The 22,361-nt window shown below is 38.8% G+C and overlaps 1 protein-coding gene across 8 annotated transcripts in view; it reads left to right on the top strand.

The window, feature by feature from the left end:
- LOC109032771 (BTB/POZ domain-containing protein 1) overlaps nucleotides 1-22,361 on the top strand; it is a 40,228-nt gene that overhangs the window by 13,249 nt on the left and 4,618 nt on the right. For 7 of the 8 annotated variants that reach the window (XR_011900418.1, XM_072303652.1, XM_072303651.1 and 4 more), the window contains exons 2-6: nucleotides 5,088-5,422; nucleotides 5,723-5,879; nucleotides 7,639-7,817; nucleotides 18,557-18,874; nucleotides 20,794-21,016. Coding sequence is in view for 7 of the 8 variants with exons in the window: in XM_072303652.1 (XP_072159753.1) it covers nucleotides 5,121-5,422; nucleotides 5,723-5,879; nucleotides 7,639-7,817; nucleotides 18,557-18,874; nucleotides 20,794-21,016 (1,179 nt within the window). In the remaining variant the exon portion in view is untranslated. The remainder of the gene's footprint in view (nucleotides 1-5,087; nucleotides 5,423-5,722; nucleotides 5,880-7,638; nucleotides 7,818-18,556; nucleotides 18,875-20,793; nucleotides 21,017-22,361) is intronic. The other variant, XM_072303653.1, reaches the window with a different exon arrangement.

The following is a 22,361-nucleotide window of genomic DNA, read 5'->3' as shown; positions in this document are numbered from 1 at the left end:
CTATGTTCCGTATTTGGGCGTCTCCTACCACGATCACAGGTGGTATGTTTTCTTTTATGGATGGGTTATCCGAGATCGCCGAGAGGAGGGTGTTTTTTGGGGTGTCTCGCGAGCGGTTGAAATAACCCACTGTCAGCCCTTTACTCAACCGTATTGGTCGATTTTTATCGAGGTTTTCGATGATGGCTGAGGTTCCGTATTGTCTGCTTAAATAGAAGGTATTTTCGATGGGTAGAATTTGTACGTTTTTCATATACTAGCCGTTCTGGGCGCGCTTCGCGCGCCCGTCACGCCTAGCCGGGGGCTATGCCCCCTGGACCCCGGTCACTCGCTACGCGAGTGACATTCGGCTCGCTTCGCGAGCCGATTTTGTAGTAGTTGCAAATTTTTTATCACTATATTTTGAAGATTTCATAGAAAACATTATGAAATTCTCACTCCACAATTAACTTGTAGAATAATAATGGCAGGGCAAGAAATAGACTATATCTTAAAATGGACGGTTCCCACTTAGTAAAAACAGCCAACACCACGTGAAGGTGAGGAACCATCGTTAGCCACTTTTTTTTTCTTCTTCTTTTCTTTACTTTTCTGAAAAAAATTTACTGAAATTTTAGTTGCGTCCCCTAAAAGGAAACACGGAGAAAAAAAATTGTGCATGGAACCCGAAGCTGAGATCATATGGATCTCTGAAGTTTTCGGATCACGCATCCGAAAAGTTAAGGTCCATCTGCCGAAGTTCGGGTCAGACAATTGAAGTAGTTCGGTATATACCGAAGGTTTCAGGTCACACATCTGAAGTACTCGGTGCATACCGAAGTGCTTCAGATTTCTGACTCGGATATTTAGGAAAAACACAGTAGAGAACCAAGGAAATCACAGTAGAACAGAGAAAAAAATACAGTCGAATAAATAAAGAAAACTATTATCGAAGAAATTCTAATTATTAGAAAGTAATTAGCTGGCGTAATCAATGCGTAGCTGCATAGGAGCATGAGCGAGATTTATCATCAACTGACCGCTGGCCGCTAAGTACCTGGGTGGGCGAGCGACAATACGTAAGCGGTGGCATATGGTTCGATTGACAGAGGAGTGGGGAACGGTCAGACGTAGGGGAAAGGTTCAGGCTGAACCGTTCAGCACAGCGCAGCGTCAGTCACCGGGTGGGGAAGAGAGTCCAGGAGGGGACACTTCCCCTCGAGTGAAATAGAAAAAGGCAGAATCCTTCGAAGTTTATATTAATGATTGGAGAGGGCGAAATGTAAAAGGGGTTTTTTCCTGGAGGGGTGGCAAGTCTGGGGCGAGTAGCTCGCTCATGATGCTGTCTCCAGGGCCTAATGATATTTCGGTTTTTAATTCTGCGGGGTAGATATCTGGCTCTCTTTTTTGTTCCTCGTTATGGCACATTGAGCCTGTGTGCTGAGGATTTACTCGTTTTTTGAAAGGGTTGTTAGGGGGTGGGGGCAAGATGGGGTTGAATGTGTGAGACCACAGTTTTCACATCTTGGGCCCCCATTTCTGGACCTTTCAAGGGACGAATTGCGACTACGGGAGGAAAAACCTGGGTTGGATCTCCAATTTCGGTCGATCGAGGTTTCGCGGGACCGCGGCCTATAATTTTGAATAGGGGTTGGAATTTGGTAGGGTTTTTGGGGTGTTGCCTTCTCTTTGCGGCTTTCAAACATGCCTTTTGGAGAGGCACAGTTTTTGGATAAATGCCCAACGCCGTGGCAGTTCCAGCATTGAAGGTTCATTGCGCGCGGCGCGTCTGTATGACCAACCTGGAGCGCTGCAAGCATACTCTCCAGGCGGGCTGTGAGGGTTTCTTCAAGTTGTTTAAATTGAAAAGCGGTGTTTTCTGTGGGGGCCACGGCATTAACTACCTGTTTTCTTCTACTTTTTAAGCTATCAATTTTTTTTAAGTTCTCTCTTAACTTTTGTATCGAATCGTTTGTGTGGAGGTACAGAGCGTCCATATAATCCGGTTGAAGGCCATCTATTACCTGCTGTATAAGGAGGTGGTCAGGGATCTCTACCCCAGCTAATGTTTTTAGGCGGAGTTTGTCTAGGATATAATCGGATCCAGATTCTGACTTGTCTTGGGCTCGCTTTGAGTATTTGACCCAATCTGAGTCAACGCCGCGGAAAAATTTTTTGAATGTATCTTTAAGTTCCTCCCAATTTTTGGCTTGAAGGGTTGCTTGCTCGGTGCGATACCAGGAGAGGGCTTTCGATTTTAGGGATTGGAAGAAGTATTTTTTTACTGTTGCATCGTCCCAATCGTTCTGAGTCTTTTCCGTCTCGAGGGTGAAGAGAAAATCGTCTGCCGCCTCTGGGTCGTTGCCGTAGAAAGGGGGTATTCCAAATTTATGGGCGCGTAGGGGAGCGTTATTAGCCATATTTGGTTGGGGAGGGGGGTTTTGGTTAGGAGGGGAGGGGGGCCGTGGGTTTGCTCTAGAGTGTTGGCTTGATGATGGGGTTGATAAGTTTGCAAATGCCTTACAGATATTCTCCTCGTTATAAGGGTCAAACCTTTTTCGCTGAGGGGAGGGGAAGGACTCACTTCCGTGTTCGGATTCTGAATCTGACGTGGCGGTTGGGTCGCTTAGGGTTCTAAATGCCTTGCGCGCTGTTTCTACTCGCGTGTAATTGTACGCGTAACCTATTTTTGCTAACTCAACTTGAAGTCGTTCTTTTGAGAAGAAACTGATGTTCGTAATTTTTCCGGTCGCGGAATATTTACATTGGATCAGATCTGGGTTCCTTTTTAAGACTTCATTCTCGAACTCGGCGAGTGATGCGTACTTGCGTCTTTTAATGTAATAGAATTTGACGTCTTCGGGGATCTCGATGCTTAAAGCGTTCCTGAGGTAATGTAAAAAGACGGAAGGTTGGAGTGAGTTAAGAAGCTCATATACCGTGCTTATCCGTGCATGGGTGTCTTGTTCAAGTAACCTAGCCTGATGCAGTAGTGGTAGTAATTCTAAATAAAGAACTCGGTACAAGTTATTGCCACAATAAACTAGCAGCGTATGCATTGACTCGCGTTTGTTTTGCGCATGTTTTGACTAATTTCCGAGTAATGTAGCTGCACTTCAAAGGTAGTGGGTATTTTAATGATTTTTACATAAAGGAGGGGGGGTTGGGGGGTTGGTCGCGGAACTTTTTACGATAGTATAAAAGCAAATGATTCAACGAATGCGACTGGAGGCGAATTACACGATGTTCAAGGCTCGCAGCGCAGCGGTGTATTCGACAATTGCCCGAGGTGACCCGTTCGGAACTGCTTGTGTCGGGGCACGCCAGTTGGAGTTGGCGGGGAGGTTTGCTAATATTCGCGGGACAGGGTGGACTCGTTTAGGTGGAGTAGGGCAACACATAATAAATTCGCATTCAATGAGGCGACCAATCTATCACGAGCAAACGGGGCAAATTAATAGGGCGAGTGAAAATCGGGGTGAATTAAAAAAAAAGGAAGAGAAAAAAATTTCGGGAAAAAAAAAAAATTAATACTATGGAGAGAGGGGTAGGGCGTGAGACGAAAAAAAGAGAGAAAAAAGGATTCTTTGAGCGAGATTTGTGGAAAAAGAAAAGAAAGAAAAAAATGTAATCAATTCACGGGGCCAAATAGGGGGGGGGGGGGTTTAAAAAATAAAACTCTAAAACTGCAAAAATTGCAACTGGGGAGCAGAGGATCGCTTGGCTACGAAAGAAAAAGAGTCGGGACGGTTCGGAACGTAGAAATTCCAAACGACCGGCTAGCCTCCACCAGATTTGTGGCGACCAAAAAAAAAGAAAAAAAAGAAAAAAAAAGATAATATCCCCCTCTAGAGGACAGGGGGATCTAAGGAAAAAAAGGGGGTAGTGAAGGGAAAGATGATGAACAAACGCTGACTGGCCAGACCAGTCAAGATACGGCCAGACCGTACCTCTTGCGTTTGCTCAGAAAAAGAGTGGAAACTACCCTTAGGGCTGACTGGCCAGACCAGTCAAGATACGGCCAGACCGTACCTCTTGCCCTAAGGAAAAGGTGGATAGTCGTGAAGGAGAAACCTTTGAAAGGGGATGATTGGCCAGACCAATCGAGACAACAGCCAGACTGCGCCTCTTTCTCCTTTCAAAGAGAGAAAGAATGGAAAAATCCCTTGGGGCTGACTGGCCAGACCAGTCAAGATACGGCCAGACCGTACCTCTTGCCCTAAGGAAAAGGTGGATAGATAAGAGTAGTAAGGAAGGGACTAAAAGCTGATTGGCCAGACCAATCAAGACAACGGCCAGACCGTGCCTCTTGCCCTTAGTCAAAAGAGAAAGAATGAAAGGAGGAAGTGTAGAGAAGAAAAAAAAAAGGGGGGGGGTGTCAGAAAGAACAATAAAAAAGAGACTTCTCGTAAGTGAACTAAAGAAGCTTGTATTCTAAGAAAAAAAAGAAACTCTCGAAATCAAAGAAAAATATATATAAAAAAAAGAGAACGGGAATAATAACGACGAAAAAAGAGGAGGGGCGAAACTAAACGTCAAATCACTAACCAATAAAAAAAAATAAACTAATTCCTACGTACACGAACAAGACCAACGTAACCGACGTATCCAGAAAAACAACCAACCAAAACCAGCTCCGACTCCCGCGGAGGCTCTTCGCAATCTGAATTTTCCGTCGCGGCCAGAGAGCTTCGTTGCCTCCGGAGCGCCTCGGGCCAGCGGTGGGGGATGCTGAATCAGCGTACTGTCCCTTCCGCCGGGAAAACAAGTGTTTCTAGCTGTAAAAAAGGACAGATACGATGTCATCTCTCGCTCTGGCCCGAGACGCTACGGAAACTCCCGAGCTGACTTCCCTGGTCATCACATATGTACCTATAATTTGCTGTCACCGAATAAACTGGAATGTAAAGTGTATATTATATTGACGGGGTAGCTACCACTAATCATAATTCCCTTTGGCAACTTAGCGATAGAGATTCATTTTTAGATTTTATTCACTCGTTGATTAATTTTCGAGTTTTTTAGTGAATAATCTACTTTATATCTGTTTCAAGTCTGTAACTGTCTTTAAGCTCATAACTTTTTCATGGTTTATTTTTCCCCAACAGGAATAAAGATTGTGAGCTCTGTAATCTGATACAATGCCAGGATCGATTAACTTGGACCCACCCAATTGTGATTGCAGTAGTGCCTCTATCGCTCAAGTGGAAGATGCACATTGTTGTTTGAAGCAAAGGTTCTGGTGGATGTTGCACTCACAGACTTTGAGTGATATCTCTTTTATTGTTGGCTCTGACTCTGAGGCAAAAACATTCCATGCACATAAGAATGTTCTCTCAGCTGGGAGCAGTGTCTTTCGATCTATGTTCAGTGGAAACTGGGCAGCTGAATCGAGCGTAAGAGTGCCAGATATTGAACCTTCTGCATTTTCCATTTTACTCAGGTATTTTCAATAATCATCAAGGTATTTCTGTTCATTTCTTATGATATTCCTCTGATGGTTGAAACAGCAAAGTGATGGTAAATGGAACCAACCTATCGAAAAAAGTCTACACCTATATGAACATACCAGCCGTAATTAGCTCGCTTTGCGACCTGACATGCCTAGCCGGGGAGTGCCCCTTAGATCCTCAAAATGAATTTTTCTACCATCGCAGGGATACTAGGAGGGTCTCCATTTGTATCTGATTCTATTCATTCACTGATTCGTGTATGAACTTGACTCCAATTTGATTTTGTTCAGGTTCATTTACACTGATGATGCTCCACTGACGGTTGAAATAGCAAGCCAAGTTTTGTATGCAGCCAAGAAATATGCAGTCTTTATCCTTGAAATGCAGTGCTCTGAGTTCCTTCAGAAGAACTTGTGCCCTAATAATGCTTTCACCATATTGGTGCAGGTAAATAATTCCACTTCTATTCGTTGTTACCTTGCTCTTTCAGGTAGACGTTCAATTTTGAATTTCCTTAGTTTTGTGAAAGTTAATGTCAGTATCACAAATAGTTCATGCAGAACACAGAAAGCATACCAGTAATTTCTCAAACCAACTCTTAAGTGAAAAATTTGAATTTTTACTTATTACTAGAATCAGGTGGATGCAAGCTAGGCATTTGACAGGGGATTCTCTGTACAAAATAAACATTAACCAATTTTTCACAAATGCATTAATTCTTCAAGTTTTCAATGTGACTCTTTTGAAATTTTGATCAAAGCACATGTATTAGAGAGCTTGAATAATTACAACCTCTAACCTTTACCAAGCCATTTTTTAATCAGTTAAACAATAAGTCCTGAGTGGTTCTATGAACCACTAGACATGGTGCAAATCTAGGCATCAAGATATATATTTTCTCATCAAATTTATCAAAGAACACAATTTTTACCATGAAATTTATTGAATGTTACTTTTAACCAAGATAGTAATGTTTTTTTTTCTTTGTTTTTTTGTTTGTTTTTGTTTGTTTGTTTTTTTTTTTTTTTTTTTTTTTTTTTTTTTTTTTTTTTTTGTAACCGTGAGGTATAAAGTGGCGAATTTGCGTGCAAATAAGACAATTTAAGCCCCCAATGCACATCAGCCCATTTAGGCCACACCGACACAGGGGTTTAGTTTTGGTCTGGGGTGACCTGCTAGGGGAACTATCATATGCCGGATTGGCTCGGAAGTTTAAAATAAAGGTTGGTATGAATTTTAGATTAAGAGCAAGGGGCGGGTCCGAGGTCGAGCCGACCTGACTAAACCTAACATCCTCACGTTAGTCTGTCTGCGCAGTTACTGCGAGAATCTGTCCTGAGGGACATTGCGTCGGCTGCTGCAGCACATCGTCTGTGCTGAAGAGGGGGCAACATAGGAGAGTTGCTGGTTGTTGGTAAATTAAGCTGAAAGGGTGTAGATGAAGCAGACTTAGATAACTGTTGATTGGGTTTTGAGTGAGCAATTTTTTGTTTGAGGATACTAGTTATGTATTGATGAATTATTTACCAGTTATCTAGGGATTCAAGCATGAGTGGAACTATATTTTCAGGGGGGATTTGATTAACGGCAAGGTCAGATTTTAATTTAGATTTTAAAGTTGCAAAGTGGCGACAGGTAAAATGATTTTTGATACTTACATTTAAATTTCCTACTCGTGAAAAAACCATCATTTACTTGAGTTAAATTGTACACTAAATGTTACCGTAGCAATGCAATATATGAAATTATGGCAACCTCAAAATTAGCTCTCCATCTCAGTTGTTGATTGTTGTTCTCTTTGAAAACAACACAGGTCAGGAAAGAGCACTGCTTGATTAAGAAACCAGCCAAAACCATTGTAGTGCGCAATTTGATTCACATTGTCTTTGGTTTTGCCTGTGAGCAGACAGTTCAAATTTTATGAAACTAGTGCTAAATAAAGAGTCTTCTTCAAGGACCCCTCCATAAAGGTGGATCTTGCTTAGAAGTTGATTTCAGTGATTTTTATTGAACGAATCGTGCCTCAATTAAATTTCGGAAAGGAAACATCTATCAGAACACTTGAATTTGTACTTAGGCTAATGGTTCATTTAAAGGAGAATCCATCTGCGCAAATGATAAAATGTATGGAAATGAAAGTTTATTACTTACAACTCCCAACACTGTTTGGATTCTGCTTCTAACAAAACATCTGGTTCTATTTCAGGCGAAATCATTTAGCGAAAAGAGTTTGGCAGAGTCTTGTCTGGATATTATAGATGAAACTGCAGAGGTTGCTATGTCATGTGAAGATTTTCTAGAAATTGATTTTCCTACTCTATGCGAAGTCTTGAAGCGAGATACCATGGAAGTGAAGGAGACAGCTTTATTTGATGCTGCTGTTAGGTTTGTTTTTTTTTAAATCAAGATTCTTTAACTCAGAGGTTCAGAAACTTCTGATCATGTGATTGTTAGGTGGCAGGTAAAAATGGGAAGGACCTGAAAAAGGTTTTTGAAAATAGGAAGGCCAACTCGCCAGCATTGAAATCGTTTTTCCTACAAAATCATAGCAATTTGTCATTGAAGGCCTGAAAAAGGTCACTAATTCTGAGTTTTTAAATGGACAGGTCAATTTGAGAAATGGGAAAGCTATGAATTCCCTGCATCTCTGCTTCAACTTTATTTGAATCAAAGAACATCTATGGCCCATCTGAACAGGGGTATTAACTCTCAAAGGTGCCTTAACTTGCTGATTGACAAGGTGTTTTTTTTTTATATGTTTCCGTTGTAAGTGTACAAATGAAATCTGAAAAAAATGAAAAAATAAAATAAAAAAATGTACATAGTTGTTTCCTACCAGACTGATCATGGCCATACATTTCTGTCTGGCATTCACAACCAGCAACAATAAGGGACCACTTTTAATCAGCTGGTCTGCAGTAGAAGCTTTCACGCAGAGTCATATCCACGGTCATGGTAGTCTTCATTTTTAAAAGCCAGCCTTAGTTATGCTTAGTCATGTCAAGTGGTTAGCTGTCAGCCCCAATGCCTGGATTTGATTTTCTGAGGTTGTGAAATGCAAATCGGACTAGATTTTGCAATTAGGAACTACAATTTCGGGCTCAGTTCAAAAGGAACGTTTGTATCATTAGTTTTCCTATGCTTATAAGTGTTTTTATGTATTTGAACATGGCGATGAAACCATAACACCAGTTAAGATTGAAGGGATTTGATTGTGAAAACACCACAGCATTGTGTTTCCACAATCAAATCCCTTCAAGTGTTTTGATGGACAAGCTAAAAATTGTAGTTCCGAATTGTAACATTAAGTCCAATTCATCTAATTTGACAACCAAGAGTAGTGGCAGTGCGAGATTTACACCTGCATTTCTACAAAAGCAAGAGCTTGTGGGAGATGTATCACAGGATGAAATTTTGTCAAGTTGCCCTTGGCCGTTTTTGTATCCAAGTAGCCACGGTTCCAACATGTTGGAAAAACATCGTAAGAAAGTCGCAACCTTTTGGCAAAAATTTTGTTCCAACTTTGTTGTAACATTGTGGGAATAAAGTTGCATCAATATTGCAACATCTTGCAGTTCATTTTTAGGAGAGTTCCAATCTTTGTATCATACGATGAGCAAATGAGCGATAAACCTACGTTGGTGCTTCTATTACATTTTTCTGACTGTTTAAGTGAGCCCTTCGATATTCCCTCGGTACCCTTCAAAAGTTTCAACATTCTCGCAACTAAGTTGCTGCTGTTTTACCGTTGATGATTACCGCGTCGCGGGAGGGGAGGCATGCGCGCGCATGCGGCATCATCCACTCTCCATAACTGTCATTACTTGTTACGTGAACATGTGAACTTGTGTGCATGATCAGTTTTTAATTTATTTAAATTTTACACCAAGCTCCTTCTCGACTCACGAGTAATTCACACGTCTCCTTGTCAAAAGTGCGATTTTAGTGTGTGGTGTCATACTGTGGTAAATTATGGACTTGATCAATTTCTCATTCTCAGGAGAGTTTCAACTGTTTTCTTTCAAGGAACATTAGATCCTCCACTTAGCACGTAACTAGTCCTGATCTGTCAAGAATCGTTTGTATGCACTTCATATGATAACAGATTCCTCTCCAGTTCCAACGAGTTTACTCATTAAAATACTTTGCGTCAAAGTGTGTGATGTCAAGTGTGCGTCAAAGTGTGTGATGTCAAGTGTGCGTCTAAGTGTGTGCTCATGCTGGTGGAAGCAGAATGCCATATTGTTCACTTTGAGAACTGCCCACAATACTTTTAGACTTCTTTTCTTTTGTGGTATGTGTGGACTTTATTTTCCTTTTCCTCTGCTTTGCCCAAAATGTCTTATCCATCCTGGATATTCGACGGCTGAGATGAAATGAGGTTTGAAATGCTAGCATGTATGTATCGACTCAAAGATCACTCAGATTCAATCGATCATTTGGACCGAGTTCAACAAAAATAAATTGATCACCAGTTTTTTGCAATTGATTGAAGTTTCCCAAACGTTTCATTCAAAAGTATATCTTGATGCAAGCTCGTAACACGAGTCAACGTATGATTCAATAGAGTTCCCTCATCAAATGTTGAGACTAACGTAGATGTTTGATCAGCTCCCAACCAGCACCACTCTACTTATTATTACTTACATGCAATGAGATGGGGCCATTACATTGATGAGTGATGATACAAACATTTCCTTACTTTCGCCGCAACATCTGGTGAGCGAACTCCACATGTGCGTAGGAGCATATTCACCATATTGAATCCCTATTTAAGATAGTTACCTGCGCAAAGTCTCTCAGTGTGGTAACTAACGCTTATCTTACACTATCGAGTGGTCTGAATGTAGCTCAGTAAGGTGAATACATGTTTCTCGTTAATGTGTATGCACAGAAGAATCCTCTTAAATCAAGCCTGCCCATTCTGCAGTTTTTTACTGTCATCAATTTTGTCAAATATCAACTGATCTACCTAGTCTTCAATTCATATGAAATTTACTTTTAGATAATGATTAAAAAAGAATTTGAGATTAACGTATCGGTGGATCCTCTGTTGACTGGTGGTTGAATTGAGAAGATAGAGCTTTTGTCACTGTCGTTTATATGATCAGCCAACAGGTATAAATCAAAGCAAGATAGTCTTAACGAAATGGAACTGCAGAACAAACAGAAGAGACCAATACCATATTAATTTGAAGGCATCGAACATTCTTTCCTCAGTTCTAGTTAGGAATGAAGATAATACTGGGAAAAGCACGGGAAATTTAGGAAAATGTTTGTGTACACACGCCAATTCTACTCTTTAGTTAATTGGCAGCAGTATAAAGGTGAAATCAGTTGTGGTTTATTGCACTCACCGCTCTGAGCAAAAATAAAATGAGGATGCAGAGAGGTAGCATGGAAAGGCTCCACTTAATGTCCGACAACTGTTTGCATAAAAATTTTAACAACATATGACCGATTGATTAAATCACAAAGCAGTCAAATGTTGTTGATCTTTATTAGCAGTTGAAAGTTACCTACAACAATTCGTGCGCTTTCTTCGAACCACCAAAAGTTGATTGGTGAGTATTAGCATATTTATTTTAGCATACACAATTTCATTCGGATTGAAATTTGTATTTTGTGATTCGGTCAAAGAAAGTGAGAGGCTTGCAATGCTGCTAGATTGCAAACCCTGGCACTTTTAATGTACAATTAGCCTCTTTGATGTAACCTATTCTGTCATGAATTTTATCCCATTTTCCTGCGCAAGCATTTAAGTTGACTATAAATTAATCAAGCCTTCTGCAAATGGTATATAAAATTGCACTTTCTTTGTTACATCTGAATTTTTTTTTTTTTTATGGAGAAATTCTTTGGTTTTGGAAAAAAGTCATCTCAGTTATCCCAGTTACTTCCTGGCTGTACAATTATATGTTTTATAGGTAGCTTTCTTAAAATCCTTACATTAAAGCTAATAAATTTTTGATGGTTTAAACATTTTAATAAGTAATGTTATAAAACCAAAACATTCAATAAAAATTCTCCGTTCATTAAGCAACTACAAAATGTAAAAGAATTTTTTAACAGTATGTTTTTTTAACCAGTATGGGGAGGTGCATATTTTTTGACATGACTGCAAAATATCAGTGAAGAAGGTCCTTTGAAGGAAGTTATAAAGCATATATTTTTGTGTAATTTCATTCTATTTTTCCATTTTAAAGCAAATGTCACCAATTGTCAAAATTTTACTGTCAATTTATTGAGTAGTGTTTAGGGGAGCTTTTCCTCAAGCATAGAGCCCTCTAAATATTTTCATCTCAAGTTTCAGGTGATTCAGTACAAAGATAAGAGTGATTTCTCATGATTTTCCCTCCCAGGTTCATCAGGCTCCTGAAAAAGAGGAGGGAAGGAAGGGGTAAAAGTTTCCCCAAACAGTTCCAACTTTTTGCAACTAAGTTCCATGATGTTCCAAATTTTCCGTCTGAAAGTTCCAACTTGTTGAAACTTTTTTGATTAAAGCATCCACTTTGTTGTTTGGAAGTTGCAACTTGTTGCAACTAGGTGGCAAGAAAGTTGAAACTTAGTTGAAACTAAGTTGAAACTTAGTTGAAACTAAGTTTCAACAAAGTTTCAAGTTTGTTGCAACATTTTGGTCGGAAATGGCTACTTGGATATCAGAGGTTATTTATGAAATAGCCTTATTTTTCGTTTTGATGTTTGGTGTTTCCGACACTGATGGGCGGCCCACATAGCTCTTTCATATATTCTGGAGAAATATTTTAGTTGCGGGGTGTTAGAATCACAAAGTGCAAAAACTAGGAATGAACCATTTCAAGCTGCATGCAAGGTACTGACAACAAGGAAACCACCATCATCAGCTTGACTCACAGAACTGAGTCTATCACCATTTTCAGCTTATTTTTGAATGTCATCACATTTGCCTCAGAATTAACTCAGATGTGAGGAAATTTTAGGGCTCCAAATTTTTGGAGGCTGCAACTCCATTCAATTTGTCATACCTCACAAATCACAGCATGTAATACATTTCCCCAAACGCTCATCTTTTTGAAACCATATGTTCAAAACATGTTTTGCTGCAACTCTTTGTTTTATAATAGGCCTGTTGCACTATTTTTTTTTATTGGTTTTATAAAAAAAACAAAGACTCTTGATGTCCCAGGAATTTTTACAGAGTTTTTTGACCACTGGAAACCCCCAAGAAATCAACTTAAAAAGCGTCCCGATTTTCGGATTTTCATAACTGTCACTTTTACGAGAAGCCAAGTAAGGGAACGAAGCCAGTACACAAGTGACATCACAGGACATGATAAACCTGGGCTCTTCATCACTCACAATGTACTTTCCTTCATAAGGAATTGTCAATCGCTTTTCAAATGCAAATATAGAATCAACCAATGATTTTTTGACAAAAATAAATCTCAGAAATGGGAATCTAGGACGCTTAAAAAGTTAAAACCCTCATTAGATAATCATGAACCGAAGGAAGAAACCCTATTTTTAAGAAAAACCATCAGCGATGAGAGATTGATATGTTATTATCGTAATAGAGAATTTGCAGGTGTCTGAAATTTGATGAATTTTGTGTCTTTCTATTCTCTTCTTTGTTTTTTTTTAAATCTATTTTTATACTATTTGCCATATCAGAAAAAAACTATAAAAAAAATACTGTGAAATCAGCTGTTTAAGAACTTTCAGATAAAGCAATAAAAAATGTGCATGCAAATTCTCCATTGTTGCTGTTTTCCCATAAATATAGGGTTTATTTTGTCGGTTCGTAATAATCCATTTAATGAGGATTTTAACCATTTAAACATCCGAGGCTCCATTTCTGAAATCTATTTGTATCAAAAAGTCATCAGTTAATTCAATATTTGCATTAAAAAAGGGACTGCCAATTCATTATGGAGAAATACATTGTGAGTGATGAAGAGACCTGGTTTGTCATGTACTGTGATGTCCCAAACGTACTGGATCTGTACTCAAGTAAAACTGACCGTTTTGAATGGGTTGATCCCCAAAACGACTTTTTTTTTTTAGTTTGAGAGGTGACTTCAAGATTTTTCAATAGCATCATCGTTCTTTTTGTGAAATTTGCCCACTGGAATTAGCTATCGATTCGAAAATTCCAGCACCTTGCAACAGGCCCATTCAGAATTCGCAGAAATGTTGGTATCATGCGATCCCTTTTCATGTCCCCCCAAACAGTTTTGAAGACTCAAAAATTTTGGAATATATGGGGGCATCACCTCCTGATTGAATGGTGTTGGGTCTCCAGTCTACACTGGACCTGAATCCTGTCTTTCACAGGATTCGGGCCGTATCTTAGTGGTTTTTTTCTCTCCTGATTGAATTTGTGTCAAGTCATAAAAATATCTGCCTCAGAGGGATTTAGCCTGTTTTGCGTATGCTTTCTCTCTACAGACTGATAGTTGAAACTACTTCTTGTCATATGGCATTAAAAGACATAGTCCTATCAGTACTATGTATAAACTACAAAAACCCTCAAAAACATTTTTCGGGCAAAAAATCCGGCCGAGGAAATTGACGTGTCACTTCCTTTTCAAGTATAAGATAGGCAAAAACCTTTGATGAATTCCCAAGGTCCACTAAGACTAATAATCATCAAAAAGTTCAAAAAAAAAATAAATCCCTGGCCAAAAATAAATAAAAAAAACCGATTTTGAGATAAATCCCTCGAATGAACTTGAAATCACAAAATCGGTCGAGGATGTCAACTGAAACTTTTCCCCCTTTAATTATGAGCTCCGCAACAAGCGTGACTCGCTTGTACCTTTTCATACACGAGCCGCACGAATTCATCTCTTCTTCTCTCCTCTCCTTCCGTCCATGGACAGAGGTCCAAAATTTTTCGGATTTACTGACGCGACCGGCTGCGGCTCGATGCTCTCAGTGAATCGGTGCCTTCTTATCATCCCTGATGTCGGCTTCAAGTCGGTTGCAATTTCACCAGTCGACCCATTTTTCCATAACCACATGTTAGACTTTTTCGAAACATGATTCATCTGAAACATGGATTTTTTTTTTAAGGGAGCTTACCATTTGCTTTGGACGGTAGGTAGGTTGTAAGTAATAATTGTTCTTATACTCTATCAGTTAAGTATAAAATACATCTGTGCCATTGGATGACATTTCGACAGACACGTTAGGTCCGGACAAGTGAGGGGATTTCTGAATCGCAAAATTATTAGTGGAATTGTTATAGTGGAGGAGTTGAGTCCCTTCACGGAATGAGCCCCACTTAAGTCGACAGGTTGTATGTGTTTCTCTCTGACTTATGTGTAATCTTAGTATAATCCACCCATGTTTACGCACCGAGCCGCAGCCGGTCGCAACAGTAAATCCGAAAAATTTTGGACCTCTGTCCATGGACGGAAGGAGAGGAGAGAAGAAGAGATGAATTCGTGCGGCTCGTGTATGAAAAGGTACAAGCGAGTCACGCTTGTTGCGGAGCTCATAATTAAAGGGGGAAAAGTTTCAGTTGACATCCTCGACCGATTTTGTGATTTCAAGTTCATTCGAGGGATTTATCTCAAAATCGGTTTTTTTTATTTATTTTTGGCCAGGGATTTATTTTTTTTTTGAACTTTTTGATGATTATTAGTCTTAGTGGACCTTGGGAATTCATCAAAGGTTTTTGCCTATCTTATACTTGAAAAGGAAGTGACACGTCAATTTCCTCGGCCGGATTTTTTGCCCGAAAAATGTTTTTGAGGGTTTTTGTAGTTTATATCAGGTCGTTTTTGGGTGAATAAGTACCTAAAGGTCTGGCTGTACGAAGAACTAGCAAAACCGAAGCGTCGAAAAAACACAAGCAGTGTTGTTGATTTCTCCATAAGCCACCATGTTAGAATGCCGGTTTGGTTCACACTTTGTATAAGTCAGAAATTAAATCCCTATATGAATAAAATCCAGGAGTAACATACATGAATGGATTTATTATGGCTTTGACCATCTATTTATAGCAAAATTTACACAAATTAATATCGATTGACTTAAAAAATGTCGAAAAAACACAAGCAGTCGTTGCTTTTCCAGTAAGCCGCCGTGATAAGAAATGCTTGTTGGTTCACACTTGGTTTAAGTCTCAATTTACTTCCTTTTTGGAATATTATTCAAGAGTATGATACATTAATGGATTCACTATGGCTTTAACTACCCGTTTGCAGCAAAATTTGCAAAAATTAATGATGATTGAATTAAAAATGTCGAAAAAACACAAGTAGTTCTTGATTTCTCCATAAGCCACAATGATGATAAGTGCCGTCGGGTTCACACAGCGCTGCTGGTGGAGAAAAGTGAAAGTGAAAACTAGGGTTTCGGCGTTTGCCGCGAGAGAGCACACCAATGCTGATTCTGAAACGAATCTGAATCTGCAGGTGTTCATTGGTTGAGAAGTAATTCTAACTGCATCATGAAGAATGTGGCCACCACAATTGAGTCCTTATTTTTACTGAACTTCAGACAGTGGGAAACGCACACAGAACTGTTGTCAAATTAAATGATGTTTTTAATTTATAATAAGGGAAATATCGTGATCTTTTTATCCAAAGGAGTGATGCCAAATCACGGATCGGTTGGGAACAATTGAATCTATGAATCGCTGCATTGCAGCTAGTGTCCTTTGTCCACCCAATGACAAAAAATTATGTTGGCACCTGCACTTGGTATAAAGATTGACAACTGACTTGACCTATTTAATTTATTATCTTATGTGTTCTTAATGCAGTAAATAAGTCTGGAGATCTAAGTATTGGCATGAGTTCATTAGAAAAAAAGGCTCATCTGAATGTGAGAGGCCAAAGCGGTACTTACGGTCACCATACCTGGGTTCGTAGGCTCACCCTCGTACCTACTGAGACGGCAATCTCCATCTCTTGATTGGAGGATATGCCGCACCTAGTTGGTAAGAGTGGAGAGGCATTTATGAATACATTGATACCATGGGGTCTAATTGTATTTAGCCTTGATTAATACGATCACACTTATTGCAATGGAACTAGACAGGAACACGTACCTACGTATCTTAATACTGAAGTCCTCTAAACAGATGGGCGATACATTCTGTTACTCTTTTAAATAGAGGAGGGATGGACGCACCCATTTCACACAGCAATTTATGCAAGAAAATGAAGCCTTCATTGTATTTTTATCATCAACTTATGAAATTATGAGAATAAAACGGGTACATACCTTTCATTAAAGACCTTGTTATACATTGTTGGGCAAAATGAAGTTTCTAACAACTCCTGACGCAAAATCAAAGCGACTCAGAAGAAACCAATTTGAGCAAATGCTCACAGTCAAAGACCTTTGATTATGTGACATTAAGTTGACCTATGATTGAGCTGTTCCGAAAAGGGATGGAATTGTGCCTCACATACTCAGGTTCGCAAGCCGCGCGTAACAAGAACGGTAGAAGAGATAGGAGGATTCCAAGATAAATCATGAAGGAAACATGTTCTTAATGTAAATAACATACACTTCAGAGAAGCATAATCACTCCAGTGCACATAGGTTGATGGCAAGATATAGAGCGAATAAATTTTGGTCGACGTTCAGTGACAGTCGCATGTGAAGGCCGAGGCTCATATTCCAGTAATTTTTAGACTTTAGTAGTGAGAATACATTCTGTGATGTAAATGCTGCTTCCTTTGGAGAGTTTGGCACAATTTCGGTGTAATTTCGTTAACATAATTTACCTGAATTACATCTATCGCTTAGGTCAGGTACTGACATCAACAAGACGACATAACCTCACTTAAAAATTTGTCACATTTTCGTTCAATAAAATAAAGATACCACTTGAACATTTTAAGAGAAACTAAGGTAATAGAATATCGGGCTCCAGTAGAACACGTGAGACGTAATAATATGAGTATGTAAATATAGTAGTTAGCATCTACAAAGAATTAAACTCTTATCCAAATTAGGTAAATCTATTCACAACTAGTTAAAGTAGTAAAGAGGTTGGTAACGACCGACCAGAAATCACTTGAGATTTTTAAGAAACCAATGAAGTAGTGTATCGGGATAAAAGTGGGCGTAATAATATAAGTGTGTAATATTAGTTAGGATCTAAAATGAATTGAACTTTTAAATTAAATCTGTTCATTATTCACAAATAAATACAGTAGATGGAGGTTGATAACGACGACAGGAATTTCGTTCCCGAAACTCGGACGAACCTGAACAGAATGAACCAATGGCGTTGAACCATTATATTACTGGTTTTTTTCTAAATTCAAAAATTATAGCTAAAATTTTGAAGGATGTAAGCGGATGCTGGATTATCCGTGAGATAAAGCGCTTTTTTATGTGGCAAAATGAAATCCTCACATCTTCACGGAGTGCCCTTTACATAGGCTCCATTACAATCTGCGGCCGGGTAAGCGAGAAATCTGTTGTTAAAGATGGTCATGACGGGCAGTTTAGTCGTATTTTCCGTAATTTCTCTTTTGGTTCACTAGGAATGTTAGAAAACTGTAAAAACCCATGGACACGGTAACATGACGATTCTTTAGGTACCCACTTTTATGGGTCTAAGGTTTACCGTTATCGCGGAATTTGAGTGACTTTCTCAGGACCCTGGATTCTTGAAATTCAAATTTCCCGGCAAAGTAAAAAGTAAAATTTTCCTTGTTTTGGGTCATTAAGTGCTTATAACTTTTTGAAAACTCGATGGATCTTAATGAAACCCTTAAACGCCATCCGGCTAACTTAGCTGCGTCCATAGACACCAAGATCGTTGGAATCCGTGCCGCCGTTTGCTCTGAATTCCATTCTAAATCGAATCAATTTTCAGATTAAGGGAGTTGCCTGTGACTAAGAGTGTCGGCCACCCGTTTGTTATCGGGACTTTAGTAGGACGTCATTTTCCTCGACCGGGGGTGGCTACCGCCACTCTTGATTCATGTATCGATTTTAGATGCCTTGTCGTGGTAACATTAGTCTCAACAATCAGTCAGCTAGAAAGACTGCAGAGAAGATTTTACCGACTTCTACACACGAATTTCATATTTATTAACGTCCTTTATTTTTTGAATTCCTGTGTTTCAAAATTGTTATTCAGTCTTCTTATATAAAGAAATTATTTCTAGATGGGCCACAGCTGAATGCAGCAGAAAAGGTCTGGAGGTCACAAGAGAAAATCAAAGATCACTGTTAGAAGGAGCATTACCATTGATACGTTTTCCACTCATGACTCAAAAAGAATTTACAACCACAGTTGCTAAATCTGGAATTTTTAATAATCAGGAGCTTGTGGATATGTATTATTATTTCTCTGGTTGCTCAGAAGCTCCTTTTAAGTACAACACTACTTCTCGTTCTTCAAAAGAGCCATTGATAGCAAGTAGATTATCAATTGGTAACTGCAGCTTCTCAATTCTGGATCCAGAGAGCTATCACGGCTTAGGGTGAGTGCTCTTTTGATCATATTGTGTATTATATGAAATTCCTAGGATCAAAACTTGCAATTCTTATTGCGCTGTCTAAAAATTTGGCAATCATTTTAATTTACTATGAAGAGACATAGAGTACAATAGATTCCCTATGTACTGGAATGCTGTTGAAGTCAATCCCAGAACAGTGCATTTCTAGCCCCTTGTTCGCCGGAAGTGTGAACCAAACGCCATTTTTTAATACAGCGGCTCATGGATAAATTGCAGGCTGCGAATGGTTTCCTGGTTTTAATAATTTAAGTCGATAATATTTTCGAGAATTTTAGCAAATTATGTTAACCCAGGTCACAGCAACTTCCAAAATGTATGAAACTCCCTATTTTTATGAAATAAATTTTATACCTATATTTTCTGAGCAAAACCTGGAGCTAGAACCCCGGGCATATGACATCATTCGTCGCCGCACACTAGTCCCAGAGGCACTGGACAAAATAACCTCAAAAAGTGTCTGAATCAGCGCTCCAGTACATAGCGACTCTATCGTACTCTATGTGAGCAGATGAGTTTCTATTCGCTTTCTTTCTTTATAATTTTCTGACAGTATATTATGAAAAATTTATGATGGTATATTAAGCACAAAGTCTTGTAGATTACTTCTTTCAAAAAATTGATACATTTGTCAAATTTTTACATTTTTCAACAGAAATTGTAGCTTTTGATACTTGGCGCTTCACATAGTCTTTTAGAGTGAGATTCCTAAAGACGCATGAAAACGATGCGTGGAGCTGTTTGACAAGTTCTCCGCCCAATATGCTCTATAGTGAGAATAGGGAGCGCTCCTGTGAAGGGCTGGTCAGGAGGCCTGAAGAGCAGCTCGATGCACCATCTGAACATGCCTCGAATGTAATCAAAATTATAAGAGGAAAAATTCTTCCTTTCACAGCATGACCCATCGTCATGCTCTTACTTTCATCTTGGGATTCTAGGTTGCCAGTATTTGTTTTGAAAATTGCACTTAAATATAAAAGTAATTAAATTCGCCCAATCAGAATTTTGGGTAATTTAAAGGAAATCATCAAACAACAAATGTATACAAATGTTGGATTCCATTTATAGAATAGGAAGTTAAATCGAAGAAAAGTGTTCTTAATCCCCAACTATGAAAGTAGAAACAAAACCGAGTGAGGTCAGAGAAATCTTCCCTTGCCGATGCCAAAATGAAAGTGGAAGATGCTTTTAAAACAGAGCTCATGGTGTCAGTTCTAATGGAGGACTTTTTCATCAAAAGGGCGCTTGAGACTTGCAACGCTGCTAAGATTCCTATCGTAGCATCTCATTGGTAATTTTTTTTTTTATTAGTGATTGCGTTCTTCTGACAAGAATTATACACATTGTTCTTAAAGGTAAAGGTTCTCATTGGTTCTTATTTGTGATTGAGGAGATTTTCTCTTTCCAAGCAGTCCAGAGAGATTACCACAGATGAAAAGAATAAAAATTCTCCAAGTGATTAGAGCGTTTTGCGCAGCGTCTACACATATCTCAAGACCCTAAGCAAGAGATAGATTGGAGCAAAAAGCTTGGCCTGCCACTGCTCATAATAATGCAAATAGTTGTGGAAAATAACTAAGAAAGTGGGATGATATAGGATGATATTTTTTTAAATCAAATACAAAGAGATTACAATAGGTTTATCTCTTAAAAAATTTCAGGTGAGCCGCCCCCCCCCCTCCGATCACTACAGCTTGCTCTGTCACCAAACCCTTGCCCTTGATGTGCAAGAACACCTTAGGGGGACCGTTTTCCACAAGTGAAAAAAGTTAGCCGTAGTAAATAAATGTTCTTGAATTTGCTGCTGTATTGAAAAAATTTCTCCCAGAAGATAAGGTCCCTTGTTTAGGAATCTCCTACGTATTTCAAATTTTTTCTGTTTTCAGATTTTCCTTCAGTAAAAATGTAAAGTTGCTCGGTTTTGGCCTTTACACTCATGTCCCATTTGACTATAATTTAAAGCTGCTTCTGTATGAAGGTAAGAAATTAATTTATGAAGATGAGTCTGTGCAGTTTAAGGCAACTGGGGATGAAATACATCGATATTATCTGAAAACTGCTATCCCTTCCATGGCTAACATATACTACTCCATCTACATTCTAAACAAAGTAAGAAAATCATACTTACTATGATTAATTCATATCATCAGTGTTTTCTATTTCAAAAGTAAAATGTTTTTATCGAGATTTTTCTTAAATTTTCAAAAAGTCTGGGTTTATTAAGGTCTTTGATATTGATAAGGTAAGACTAAACGGCATAACTAGCAATGACGCAATGTCATAGATTTATTCAATATCAGCATCTATACCTTCACATCGATGACTGAAGTGCGAAATCATGTATCTCCATTTGCAACTTTGCACTTTCTGACATATTTTAATATTTGTCTGGAAAATTAGTCAACGTAGTTTCCTGAAGACTTCCTTGATTTTTCCTCTTCGGTATTAGAATATTCTGTAAAAATTTCAAGGCATAAAGTCGGCTTGTTTTACTTTGAAAAAATCAAATAGGAGTGAATATTTTGAAACACTTCAACGATTTCGCATTTTAGCCATCGATATTTGCAAGGGCAACTTCAAAGGAGTAGCTCAACACTGTAAAGTAATAAAACTAATCCAACAAACAAGAGGAAAGAGTAAGTAGTAAAGTAAAACTAACAATAAGTAAAGAGTAATAAGTGAACACATTATATTTATTATTATTCTAATCCACTGCCTTGTCACTCTAGTCAGTAGCCCAGGATTTGATTGAACCCCAATCTTTTCCCAAAAACCTCTCTCTATCCTCCTCGCTCCCTCCTCTCTTCCTATCCTTTCCTCTCCATGTCATTAAGATTCTTAAGTATCAATGACTGCTGTATTCCCCTAGAGGAAAAAATTCATTAATTTTAAAAGGTGAGATAACTTTAAAAAATAATTCTTAAAATGTGTAAAGCTGGAAACACTTAGGTATGTGAAATACTTTTTTGCCTTTTGTGAAGTTTTCATTGGTTACTTCTAGTGGATTCTTAGACTGGGAGAAGTAACCTCAAGAACCTGCTTACCAATGAGTGACATTCGGTGCGCTCCGCGAGCCATTTTTCTGAGTAATTCGACTTTTGATCACTAAGATGTGTACATTTTGGAGACACTCAAGACAAAAATGATTTTGTCACAGAACCTTGTTACCGGAGCATGCCATCATTTGCTGATTAATAAATATATGGAGATGAAGCAATGATGGGGATTGATCATTTCTTCAAAAACACATTTGACTGGGCCATCAGACCCATTGGGTGGAGGGAAGTGACAACCATGGATCTCCTTCGGCGATTTGACTTGCTGAAGTAGCAAACGTTCATTTTTACTTCCTAACAAGTTTATTGGTGGCGCAGGGGTCTAAAAACTGCTCAAGGATAGTATAGTTCGAGTTCCAAATCGCTATGAGCCCACTTGTGTTTTTTTCTTACACTTT

Source organism: Bemisia tabaci, chromosome 8 (assembly GCF_918797505.1).
Source record: "Bemisia tabaci chromosome 8, PGI_BMITA_v3".
Classification (NCBI taxonomy): domain Eukaryota; kingdom Metazoa; phylum Arthropoda; class Insecta; order Hemiptera; family Aleyrodidae; genus Bemisia; species Bemisia tabaci.
This window is presented reverse-complemented; position numbering and strand designations above follow the sequence as displayed.